General features: G+C 41.4%; 1 protein-coding gene across 2 annotated transcripts in view; it reads left to right on the top strand.

The window, feature by feature from the left end:
* The window catches only part of unm_sa1614 (un-named sa1614), a 102,677-nt gene that overhangs the window by 45,852 nt on the left and 43,518 nt on the right, over window positions 1-13,307 (top strand). The window contains exons 20-26 of one of the 2 annotated variants that reach the window (XM_046319914.1): window positions 168-235; window positions 673-774; window positions 1,089-1,308; window positions 9,694-9,730; window positions 9,852-9,958; window positions 10,253-10,325; window positions 10,518-10,866. In XM_046319914.1, coding sequence (XP_046175870.1) covers window positions 168-235; window positions 673-774; window positions 1,089-1,308; window positions 9,694-9,730; window positions 9,852-9,958; window positions 10,253-10,325; window positions 10,518-10,575 — 665 coding nt within the window. In that variant the 3' untranslated portion in view covers window positions 10,576-10,866. Of the gene's footprint in view, window positions 1-167; window positions 236-672; window positions 775-1,088; window positions 1,309-9,693; window positions 9,731-9,851; window positions 9,959-10,252; window positions 10,326-10,517; window positions 10,867-13,307 lie in introns of those variants that run through there. The other variant, XM_046319913.1, reaches the window with a different exon arrangement.

The following is a 13,307-nucleotide window of genomic DNA, read 5'->3' as shown; positions in this document are numbered from 1 at the left end:
CAAAAGGACTAATTTGAGGTAAAAAGTTGTAATGTATTTTATTATTGTGTTGTGCCACGTGACAATGAAGGCTTCATATATTGTGGCTTTGCTTACAAGTGGTTGTTGTGCCAGCCATTAATGCTTGATGATGATCCCAGCTGTGCTCTTTGTTGTTTCTCTTTCAGAGAATGAGGTGGGCGAGACTGGGCTGGATATTGCTAGCAGATTAAAAAACACGCACTGTGAGGAGCTGGTGAGTCCACCCTGACTACAGCTGACTTACAGCTACACTGTTCAAGGACTAGGGGCTTTAAGTAATTAACTAAACCAATTCACTCTTTATTCATAGCCGGCAGCACCTCCTTGTCAATATATATTTTTTCTCCTTAGTCTGTGGACACCAAAGGAATCTTGATTTATTTTGTATTGATCGATTGATTTCAATAGCGTAGACAAAAAATGTATAAATTGCTTAGTGCAGAGGCAGTGAAGGTTCCTGTCCAAGTTCATGCTAATTACATTTACATTTAAGTCATTTAGCAGACACTCTTATCCAGAGCGACTTACAAATTGGTGCATTCACCTTATCACCAATGTGATATATATTTATATATAGTATGCAGTGGCTGTGTTTCTATATAGTATGATATATGATGATTGACACGTGGCAATTCTCCTGTTGTGTACCAGATCAACCAGTCCCAGAGTAACCAGTTCAACATGCACGTGGAATATGAGTGGCAGCTGCGTCAGGATGATCTGGACGAGAGTGATGATGACCTGGATGACAAGGTCAGCAATATTATGGTCGTGTTCATTTGGTATCAAATGGAGAAAAAAACGGAGTAAAACAGGGAGGAACTATTTGGTAAATTAACACTTTTTCTCGTTATTAAATGTTTTAAAATGTTTTCACTTGCAAGCCCTAATCAATACGACCCAGTCCTTCACAACTGTATGGTGTCTGCTGCGATCCTGATTCTGAGGCGTTAGTTAGTCAGAAAGATTATTTGTAGCAGTCTATTACTACTGTCTGTTATGACTGCTGAGTTTTTAGAGAGCGAGACCGCGAGAGTGTGTTTTTTGTTTGTTTGTTACTTACTTAGACAGGTCCAGTAAAGAAGGGCCACTCTTCTCGGCCCTTCAACCTGTACCAGACCCACACCAGCTCCTCCACCCTGGACCGAGGAGGAGGTGGACTCTTCAGTGTGGGTCGCAGGCTAGCACTGGCCCACAATCAGAAGCGGGAGGTGTACGCCAGTCCCAGCTCTCACACGCACAGCCTTGACAGCCCCCTGCAAGCGTCTCTCCCTTCTAGAGTCAAAGGTGAGTCCCACGCCGTCTTCTCTTCTTCAACCCAGACTGTAGTTTTCTAGGATTTAGAACCGGATTATATCTATCTCTTATTAATCATTATGTATGCATGTATCTTTGATGAGATAAATGCATTAATAGAGCTGGGATGGCTTTCAACGAACTCTGACTGCTTTCCCAGTGGATTCTACCTGTGTGCATTTTACCAGGGAGGGTGAGAACCGTGTTTACTCATCCTTTACCAGGGTGGGTCAGAACTGTGTTGTCTCAACCTTTACTAGGGTGTGTGAGAACTGTGTTGTATCAACCTTTATGTACAGTTGAAGTCAGAAGTTTACATACACCTTAGCCAAATAGCTTTAAACACAGTTTCTCACAATTCCTGACATTTCATCCTAGTCAAAATTCCCTGTCTTAGGTCAGTTAGGACCACTTTACTTTAAGAATGTGAATTGTCAGAATAATAGTAGAGAATTATTTATTTCAGCTTTTATTTCTTTCATCATACATACACTCAATTAGTATTTGGTAACATGCTGCTTCGGGCAGCCTTTCACAAGCATCCCACAATAATCGTATATAGACTTGTTTATACTGTATTATTGACTGTATGTTTGTTTTACTCCATGTTTAACTGTGTCGTTGTTTGTGTCGAACTGCTTTGCTTTATCTTGGCCAGGTCGCAATTGTAAATAAGAACTTGTTCTCAACTTGCCTACATAAAATAAAAATAAATTGGGTGAATTTTGGCCCATTCCTCATGACAGAGCTGGTGTAACTGAGTCAGGTTTGTTGGCCTCCTTGCTCGCGTACGCTTTTCCCCCACAAGGATTGAGGTCAGGGCTTTGTGATGGCCACTCCAATACCTTGACTTTGTTGTCCTTAAGCCATTTTGCCACAACTTTGGAAGTATGCTTGGGGCTATTTGGAAGACCCATTTGCGAACAAGCTTTAACTTCCTGATGTCTTGAGATGTTGCTTCAATATATCCCCATAATTTTCCTGCCTCGTGATGCCATTTATTTTGTAAGGTGCACCAGTCCCTCCTGCAGCAAAGCACCCCCACAACATGATGCTGCCACCCCCACAACATGATGCTGCCACCCCCGTGCTTCATGTTTGGGATGGTGTTCTTCGGCTTGCAAGCCTCCCCTTTTTTCCTCCAAACATAACGATGGTCATTATGGCCAAACAGTTATATTTTTGTTTTATCAGACCTGAGGACATTCTCCAAAAAGTACGATCTTTGTTGCAAACCGTAGTCTGGCTTTTTTATGGAGGTTTTGGAGCAGTGGCTTCTTCCTTGCTGAGTGGCCTTTCAGGTTATGTTCGATATAGGACTCCTTTTACTGTGGATATAGATAGTTTTGTACCTATTTCCTCCAGCATCTTCACAAGGTCCTTTGCTGCTGTTCTGAGATTGATTTGCTGCTGTTCTGAGATTGATTCGCAGCCGTCCTACCTGAGCGGTAGGATGGCTGCGTTGTCCCATGGTGTTTATACTTGCGTACTATTGTTTGTACAGATGAACGTGGTACCTTCAGGTGTTTTGAAATTGCTCCCAAGGATGAACCAGACTTGTGTATGTCTCCAATTGTTTTCTGAGGTCTTGGCTGATTTCTTTTGAGAGGCACAGAGTTTGAAGGTAGGCCTTGAAATACATCCACAGGTACACCTCCAATTGACTCAAATTATGTCAATTTAGCTATCAGAAGCTTCTAAATCATGACATAATATTCTGGAATTTTCCAAGCTGTTTAAAGGCACAGTGAACAGTGTATGTAAACGTTTGACCCACTGGAATTGTGATATTATAAGTGAAATATTCTATCTGTAATCAATTGTTGGAAAAATGACTTGTCATGCACAAAGTAGATGTCCTAACCGATTTGCCAAAACTATAGTTAACAATAAATGTGTGGAGTGATTGAAAAAAAAACGAGTTTTAATGACCTACGGGTCATTAACCTAAGTGTATGTAAACTTCCGACTTCAACTGCATCTGCTATGGATTCTGCAAAACAATTAGCTTTACTTCTGGGACTGCTTTTTCTGTCCCAAAAACCCACTAAACAGACAAGTTTTGAGGCTTAGCTTACTGACCCTAGCTTACTTACTCCCCGATCGGAGGAAGGGACGAGTGTTTCATATGCTTTAGGAGTTGCATTAACTATGCTCTGGTTCGGGAAATGTGGAGAGGCCCGAGTTGTCTTCTTGCAGTAGACTACATGGGGCTTGCAAAGATGCACTTGTGAAGATCTGTGTCTTGTGAAGATGCACAATGATTTGGAGATGCCTCCACCACCCAACTTCTCATTCTCCACCCCGCTGACCCCTAGACGACCTTCCAACAGCCTAGTCCCCTCTCCATGGCTGAGTGGCCACCGCTATCGACAAATCCCTCCCCAAGAGGGATTGGAAGGCCTAGTGCGAGGCAGCGGCCCATAGAGAATGGGCTTTGCGGACCCTGGGAAGTCCAGTCAAATTGGCAAACAGTTTTGTACCCCTGGCTTCAACGGTCCCGGCGCAGTCATACAGCCTAGCTCCACCCATGGGGATGATATCCCCCTGAAGCACCTCAGCAAAGCATTATATTGTTCAGCAAATGCTGCAAAAGAAGCAAATTATTTAGTTTGCACCTGTACACACAGCTGGCTATTTAAAGCTGTCTGTAAATATCTTTGTCAATTAAAAAATTATCTAACATCTTTAGAATCGAATTATCAGTAATTAAACTAGGCCTAGGATGTTTTTAATTGAAAAGTAGACTCAAACCCTAAATGTTGGGTAGGAATTGCCTTCAGCAAGGCATGACAGCTTGTTTTGGCCAATCTCCTCAAACTTGTCAGCAGCACACCAAATCTTTCCATCGATTGGAGGAGTATTAAGCTACTAGTGATTGGCACCAATATGTAAAGTCTAACTGTTAACAGGCTACTAGTTGCATTTTCTCGATATGAAAAGAAGACTGATTGTGACTGATCAGCACTAGGAGAAAGGTGTCCAGACGACTGTACTGATTTACCAGTATGACGGAAGCCTGGAGGTTTTTAGACGGTAAAAAGCTACACTGTCTCGTGCTTGTTGCCAAACGTGTGTCCACATAATAGGCTATTCATATTGAGAAAGTGTGATAATAATCATTATTTTAGCGATCCACAGTAGATGGCCCCCCATCGTGCTGATGTGAGCTTTTGAACAGTGCACTTGCATTTTAGATGCATTTATGGATGAGAACGTGAACTTGCCATTTCCCAATGTAGGACATTCGTATGAATAAGTGCGCAGTGCTTTGTTTTAAGCATCAATTTATCAAATCAGTTCTTGTTTTCTTGCTCTAACTGCGAGCAGCACCAGCACCCTGTAATGTCTTGGAAAACACAGGGATGTCGTCGCACAAAAGACTCGTAGGCTATTATCAGAGGACCTTGGAGTTTGTAAAAAGAAAAAAAGGTTATTTTGTCTGGAATTGTTGCTCTCCCACAAATGTAAAGATGACTAACATGGCAGCACTGATTTCAATGAATAAATGGTGATTGAAATAGGCACTGCAGTGGTGGCACAGCAGTCTAAGGCACTGCATCTCAGTGCAAGAGATGTCACTACAATCACTGGTTTGAATCCAGGCTGTATCACATCCGGCCGTGATTGGGAGTCCCATAGGGTGGCACACAATTGGCCAAGCATCGTCCAGGTTTGGCAGGGGTAGGCCGTCATTGTAAATAAGAATTTGTTCTTAACTGTCTTGCCTAGTTAAATAAATGTAAAACATAAATAACAGAACTCATAATTGTGCTTGTGACTTGGTGAGAGCGTAGTAATAAATAGATTGACATGCAGTCCCTTTATTCATAGGCTATTGTTACTTTGTGTTTCAACTTACCAATGTCAGCCTTTTACCAGATAATATTTCTTTATGAACTGTATAACTGATCACATTTCTGTAGGCTATAGATAGCAGGTGTCCTTAATGTTTGGTATACTCTCTTTCCATGACAAGGACTGACGAGGTGAATCCAGGCGAAAGTTATGATACCTTATTGTTAAATCCACTTCAATCTGTGTAGATGAAGGGGAGGAGATGGGTTAAGCCTTGAGGCAATTGAGAGACATTCAGAGGGTGAAAGTGCCTTTAAACAGGGTATGGCAATGGGTGCTAGGTGCACCAGTTTGTGTCAAGAACTGCAACGCTGCTGGGTTTTTCATGCTCATCAGTTTCCTGTGTGTATCACAAATGGTCAAACACCTAAAGGACATCCAGCCAACTTGACAAAATTGTGGGAAGTAATTGTTGTCAACATGGGCCAGCATCCATGTGGAATGTTTTTGACACCTTGTAGAGTTCATGCCCCGATGAATTGAGGCTGTTCTGAGGGCGACAGGGAGGGTGCAACTCAATATTAGGAAGTTCTTCTTAATGTTTGGTTTACTCAGTGTATAGGCTACAATATTCTGACCATATGAACACATTTGTTTTAGGCAACAACAAAAGAACGGCATATACAGTATGATTTAATGAAAAGCAGCAAACATGCACAACATTGTTTCACATTCTTTAACCTTTTTTCACCTGTGTGTTTGAAATAGCTCTAATGTTCGCCCCAGCATGAATATCTTTATGCGCATGATGTCAGAATACACTCACTGTTACAAAATGTGATTTTTACCCAACAGGACAGTTAAACCCACGCTGCCCTCAGAGGCACGCTGCCCGCTAATTATTTATAGGCTATTTTTCAACTATTTCGAACAAGTTTTATTTTCTAACAACAATTTGAATTTAGGTGTGTTCCACCTCGTAATTAATTCACATAGAAGTAGCCCATTTCACTGTCGTGGACAATTTACGTTTGAGGCATTACTGAGCTGGAAAAACTTCTCTCTTCATAACATCTCTCTTCCACAAAAGAGAAGAAAAAAAGTTTTCCTCCCTGGCACAATTTTCGACTGGCTATTCATTACTAATGATAACTTTGAACGTGTGTGTTCCAATCAAAGTAAGTGCCTTATTACTTTGTCATTATAGTTAGGGGTTCCAAAGGCTGGGCCTAATATAGTGTATAAGAGGTCATACAAGAAGTTTTGTATATGTTGATTTAAAGAATATTTGCTGGTCTGTGGTCTCTAATGAGGAGCAACCAGATGCTGCACTTGACACATTTATGAAACTAGTTATTCCAGTTACTAATAAGCACGCACCCATTAAGATAATGATGGTAAAAACTGTTAAATCCCCTTGGATTGATGAGGAATTTAAAAATTGTATGGTTGAGAGGGATGAGGCAAAAGTTATGGCAATAAAGTCTGGCAGCCCAACTGATTGGCAAACATACTGCAAATTTAAGAAACCATGTGACTAAACTAAAAAAAGAAACTACACTATGAAACAAAGATACAGTGGATCCTCCTTTAAAAGTTGTCATACTACGGCACACCCTGCGTGTTACTGCAGCATTCTGTGGCACGTCATTTAATTCTCAGCTATTTCTTCTGTTATTGCAAGTTATTGCTAGTTTGACCACCAGAGGGCATCTTTGAGAAGTATTCCATATTGGCATTACCAGAGAATTTAAACTTTTGTAATAACATAGTATATGGGATTAATTTTAAGAACTTTGGCTTAATTAATTTGATTAATATGATGGTGTTTCCATTCATAGCCGGTTTGTAAATTCAGACCGTTTCGCTCTCGGAGCGCACACTGGATGTTCGGGCCGAGGAGTAAGGGTTGATTTGAGTGTTCTGGCCTTACAACGGCAGTCAAGCACCCAAGCTAACGTTGGCTAGCTACTTCCAGACAGAAATTAGCCTACCCTGACCATTTTAATCGCCATAGCAGAGCTGGTAAGACAGTTTTCGTGTTAACCAGAGCGTTGGTGACTGTAAATGTGCTGCTGGAAACAATTTAATTATGCTTTTTTTCAACGTTTACTGACACCGGCCATATTCAAAGGGTGTTGAGCGCTCGTAAAGTAATTATTCTGTGCTCTGGTACACTCAGACGAGAGTGCTCTGAAATCCATGTGGATAGAAGACTGGACACACTTTTTTACGTTATTTTCTGATGAAAACTAGTTAATTGCATCTGCCGTGGAGCCCAGTTTCATAATATGACCATATTTCCCAGCTGCTTGCCATCATTTTGAAATCATCACGGACAAACTAGCCTTCAGGGCATTTTTCACCCTGCCAGCTCCCATTATTTCTATTAGCACCGTGGCACCAACTCGCCTTCCGAACATTCTATTCTCAGCTTATTGTTCAACGTCACAATGCCTGCTTTGCTATTGTTGGCAATAAGACCTGCTCATGTCGTTTTATAGTTCAAATAACAAAATGTAAACAACAAAAATAATATTGGAACTCTGAGGTCTTCCCATGGTTTCCTATAGGGGAAACATAGACATGTCTGTCTGTCTATTTTGCCAAATATCTCGCAATGTGTATATTTACATCTTTTTGAAGTCGGGTGTACCCGTTGTGAAATGGCTAGCTAGTTAGCTGGGTGTGCGCTAATAGCGTTTCAGTCGGTGACGTCACTCGCTCTGAGACATTTTACATTTACATTTAAGTCATTTAGCAGACGCTCTTATCCAGAGCGACTTACAAATTGGTGCATTCACCTTATGACATCCAGTGGAACAACCACTTTACAATAGTGCATCTAAATATTTTAAGGGGGGGGGGGGTGAGAAGGATTACTTTATCCTATCCTAGGTATTCCTTAAAGAGGTGGGGTTTCAGGTGTCTCCGGAAGGTGGTGATTGACTCCGCTGTCCTGGCGTCGTGAGGGAGTTTGTTCCACCATTGGGGAGCCAGAGCAGCAAACAGTTTTGACTGAGCTGAGCGGGAACTGTACTTCCTCAGTGGTAGGGAGGCGAGCAGGCCAGAGGTGGATGAACGCAGTGCCCTTATTTGGGTGTAGGGCCTGATCAGAGCCTGGAGGTACTGAGGTGCCGTTCCCCTCACAGCTCCGTAGGCAAGCACCATGGTCTTGTAGCGGATGCGAGCTTCAACTGGAAGCCAGTGGAGAGAGCGGAGGAGCGGGGTGACGTGAGAGAACTTGGGAAGGTTGAACACTAGACGGGCTGCGGCGTTCTGGACCTGGAAGTAGTTGTTCACCTTGTTTTGCATGGGCTGCTGTTCTTGTGGAGCGATGGGTAACGATGCTTCGAGGGTGGCTGTTGTCTATGTGTGCAAAGGGTCTCTGGTTCGAGCCCAATTAGGGGCGAGGAGAGGGACGGAAGCAAAACTATTACATGGGAACCATTTTAATCTGGAGAATATCCTCTTTGTAATTATGTAAGTCTGGGCAGCGAGCTCGTTTGTCATCAATCGCTAGTCCAGAAATAGTCAGTTTTTAATTTTCCCCTACTTTTTCATTAAGCAGACATTTACATTTACATTTAAGTCATTTAGCAGACGCTCTTAGACATAAGCACAGTTGACACCATCGAGGTGCGGATGTTTACTTTCCCCACTAGTTGTTTTTTTACAGTTTCGTCCAACATATTATATTGTATTGGTCAAATAAAAAGGGATACGTTTTTAATGGAATCCTAAGGATCACTCTAGTCAAAACAGGCTCTGGGAACATTCGATTCCATTAATTTTCTATGAGCCAACGTTCTGAAGCCGTTTTTCAGCCTTATACTCGTTCTATTGTCCAGCCTATAGATAGCCAGAGCAAATTTACGAAAGCACCCGAATGTCCATTGAGAAAGCACAATGACTATACCATTTAGCTAAACTAAGAATGATGAGAATAATCAAGTCAATAAACATTGGGTAGGTAGCCTATAGTTAATATACTGTCAAGTTTGATGTATAACTACTAGCGTTAGGTAGCTAGCTAACATACCGGTACATACTTCTGTAATAATATGCTATGTGGTTCGTAAGGACAGCGTGGCTAACAAATTGTCAGCCAACATAACGTGTAAGGTAACTTATTTCAAAGTCATTACATTGAGTTGCTTGCTACCCCTTGGTCATTAGGGCAAATCTGGTCTGTGATAGGAGTGGGGGTTTTCACACCTAGCTCGACCATTAGACTATTCTTTAGTAAAGGTTGAATAGTCTATTGTTCAGCTATTAGCCCTCCTCCCTAAACTTGCAACACATTGCTGTTCCCATCTCATTCCTTTCCCTCTTCCACACATCATCATTCTGCTCCTAAGTGGCTCGCTTGTGGGCACGCTGGCAGGATATGGCAGCATCTTCGGTTGTGCGTCAAGAATTCTGCATACAGCAGCACGTTTTTATGAAGGTGTGGTTATTCACAGGCAAATTGTTATATGCTATGTAGGTATATTTGTCTCTTTGTCAAGAGCAAAACCTTTTTTTATTTTCAATCAAAAATAATTGTTCTGAAAGCAACTTTTTTCCGACACAAAGGAAGTCAAAGCGGACGCCTACGAAGATGGCATCTCAGGTAAGCAGCACTGGGCTGTATTGACGTATCCTAAAAATGACATCTGCTGCTTTAGATTGAACAGTCATATCAGTTATTGTTTTTACATCTATAAAAAAATATCTGTTTTCTTCACTTTCAGAGAGCGAGCTGACCAAGGGGTCGAAAATGTAGATATGGCCAGGTGTTCACTGTTCGAGGAACAGGCTGTGGAAGCTTTATTGATGGCAAAAGTGTCCATAACCAGAGGTAATTAAACTGTTCTATGTTATTTTTCTCTATCTCTGCCTGTCTTGTACATGGAACCTCTCTCACATGCATTATTTTTTTTTAAACGTAAGATGTCAGCTGCTAATTTTCAGATTTACCACCACATAAACACAGCCATTTTCACTGGACTATCTGTTGCTGCCAAGTCATGTGTCTGTTTTTCAGCATAAACTATTCTGTAGCCACTTAGTGTGGACACCAGGTGAGACCACACACACAATAAGTCTCTCGTCTTCACTTCATCCCACTCCCCCTTCTCCCTAAATCCTCTAGGTTATATCAGCTCTTTTGGTGAACCCCTCCTGCATCTGAACTGGCTGACACAAAGGGCACAGCATGATCATAGGTGAGATGTCACTTGGTCGGGTCAACAGGAAGTATTATTAAAGAGATTATTCCCATTAATATACAGACAGAGATGTAGATGTCCCAGAGTTAATGATTCAAGGTCAGTTTTGCATTTCACCTCCTGATTTAAGATGACTGACCATGTTAGAATTTTTTAAAAGAAGGCTTAATCATGCTCTCTCGTCTGCAGGTATGTTTTGATGTGCGAGAGGAAGCCAGTCCTGTCATCGCCATTTCACCCGCTCTGACGATAACCTTTGGGCCAACTGGGGGCCCAAGGTTCCTTAGGAGACACCGCAATTGTGATGAACTGAGTGAATATTATCATTCAAATAATGGAGTTTGATATGACTGAAAAAGAATGTCTCAGAGATTCATATCTGAACCGCACCTTTATTTTCCAAGGAAGAGTACATGATCAGTGAATATACTCAATGTAGAGGCTACAATGTGGGAATCTCATGCGTGGTAATAACTATAGTATGTGTGTATTTTGGACTTGCTTACTTGGCACGATCAAGTTATTATATTCTACTTTATTCATAGGCTTCATTAATGCCTTTCAGACATGAATTTGATACAACAACTATGATAACTGAGGTTCATAGGTAGGTTTTGAACTAATATTCATACCAAATGTTTTAGGGTGCCTCTAAGTCCCGTGGTGCAAGCTCACAACTTTTAAAGGAGGAACCACTGTACATTATATAAATAATGATAGTAAAACGCTTTGGGTCACCTTAAATTACATTTTTAGGGAAAAAGCCAACTCGGCTCCTTCAATCATTGAATCAGATGGCTCATTCATCACAAAGCCCACTAATATTGCGGACTACGTTTAATTACTTTTTCATTGGCAGGAAAAGCAAACTTAGGGATGACATGCCAGCAACAAACACTGTATATCAGACTGAATTGTACTTCCATGAAGTCAGTGTGGAATAGGTGAATAAATTGTCTATCAACAATGACAATCAACCGGGGTTTGACAATCTGGATGGAAAATTACTGAGGATAATAGCAGATGATATTGCCACTCCTATTTGCCACATCTTCAATTTAAGGCTACTAGAGAGCATGTGCCCTCAGGCCTGGAGGGAAGCTAAAGTAATTCCGCTACCCAAGAATAGTAATGCCCCCTTTACTGGCTAAAATAGCCGACCAATCAGCCTGTTACCAAGCCTTACACGGAACCCAAACTGGCTGCGCGCGTGCACCATCGTGCATTTTTGTATTTTGTCCCCCCACACTAAACATGATCACACCACACAGGTTAACATATCAAAACGAACTCTGAACCAATTATATTAATTTGGGACAGGTCGAAAAGCATTATACATTTATGGCAATTTAGCTAGCTAGCTTGCACTTGCTAACTAGTTTGTACTTTTTAGCTAGCTTGCTGTTACTAGCTAATTTGTCCTGGGATATAAACATTGAGTTGTTATTTTATCTGAAATGCATAAGGTCCTCTATTCCGACAATTAATCCACACATAAAACAGTCAACAAAATTGTTTCTAGTCATCTCTCCTCTTTCCAGGCTTTTTCCTTGACTTAATATTGCGATTGGCAACTTTCATAAATTAGGTGCATTACCGCCACTGACCTTGTTCGTCTTTCAGTCGCCCACGAGGGTATAACCAATGAGGATATGGCACATGGGTACCTGCTTCTATACTCCAATGAGGAGATGGGAGAGGTGGGACTTGCAGCGCGATATGTGACAAATAGAACGGGCTTTGGCACTCATTGGCACAATAATTGAATAACATAGATTTCTAAAAGTATTTTGCAGTGCACGCGACGTGAGCGGTGTAGTCAGCCTGTGAGGTAAATCAGCCTTTAAATTTCTTTCTTGCTTTTGACATTATCGATCATAGTCTGCTGCTGAAAAAAATGTATGTGTTATGGATTTACAACCCCTGCTATATTGTGGATAAATAGTTACTTGTCTAACAGAACACAGATTGTGTTCTTTAATGGAAGCCTCTTCAACAGAATTCCCCAGCGTAGCTGCTTAGGCCCCTTGCTTTTTAAATCAAATGTATTTATATGCCAGAGAACACGAAGATTGGCAAATTTGCCACTGGCGCTCTGTGCTCTTTACAGATGAAGACGGAGACACCGTGGAGAGCGTTCTGCTGCCTTCTCCAAATCCAGACCTCCATGGGTTGATACATTTTATTTGGGGCGGCAGAGTAGCCTAGTGGTTAGAGCGTTGGACTAGTAACCGCAAGGTTGTGAGTTCAAACCCCTGAGCTGACAAGGTAAAAATCTGTCGTTCTGCCCCTGAACAGGCAGTTAACCCACTGTTCCCAGGCCGTCATTGAAAATAAGAATGTGTTCTTAACTGACTTGCCTGGTTAAATAAAGGTAAAAAAAATTACAAAAAATCCATTGATAATTTGTGTGATTTCGTTGTCAGCACATTCAACTATGTAAAGAAAAAAGTATTTAATAAGAATATTTTATTCATTCAGATCTAGGATGTGTTATTTTTAGTGTTCCCTTTATTTTTTGAGCAGTGTAGTTAAACTGTAAACAACAAAATGTAAACAACAAAAATAATATTGAAACAATGCAGTCTTCCCATTGTTTCCTATGGGGAAATATATGCATGTCTGCAATATATTTCGCAAAATAGACAATCAAATGTATTTATTTATATAGCCCTTCGTACATCAGCTGATATCTCAAAGTGCTGTACAGAAACCCATCCTAAAACCCCAAACAGCAAGCAATGCAGGTGTAGAAGCACGGTGGCTCCCTAGAAAGGCCAAAACCTAGGAAGAAACCTAGAGAGGAACCAGGCTATGTGGGGTGGCCAGTCCTCTTCTGGCTGTGCCGGGTGGAGATTATAACAGAACATGGCCAAGATGTTCAAATGTTCATAAATGACCAGCATGGTCGAATAATAATAAGGCAGAACAGTTGAAACTGGTGCAGCAGCACGGCCAGGTGGACTGGGGACAGCAAGG

The sequence above is a fragment of the Oncorhynchus gorbuscha genome, linkage group LG21, assembly GCF_021184085.1.
Source record: "Oncorhynchus gorbuscha isolate QuinsamMale2020 ecotype Even-year linkage group LG21, OgorEven_v1.0, whole genome shotgun sequence".
Classification (NCBI taxonomy): Eukaryota; Metazoa; Chordata; class Actinopteri; order Salmoniformes; family Salmonidae; genus Oncorhynchus; species Oncorhynchus gorbuscha.
Note: the sequence above shows the minus strand (reverse complement) of the source record. Positions and strands in the feature narration are given on the sequence as shown.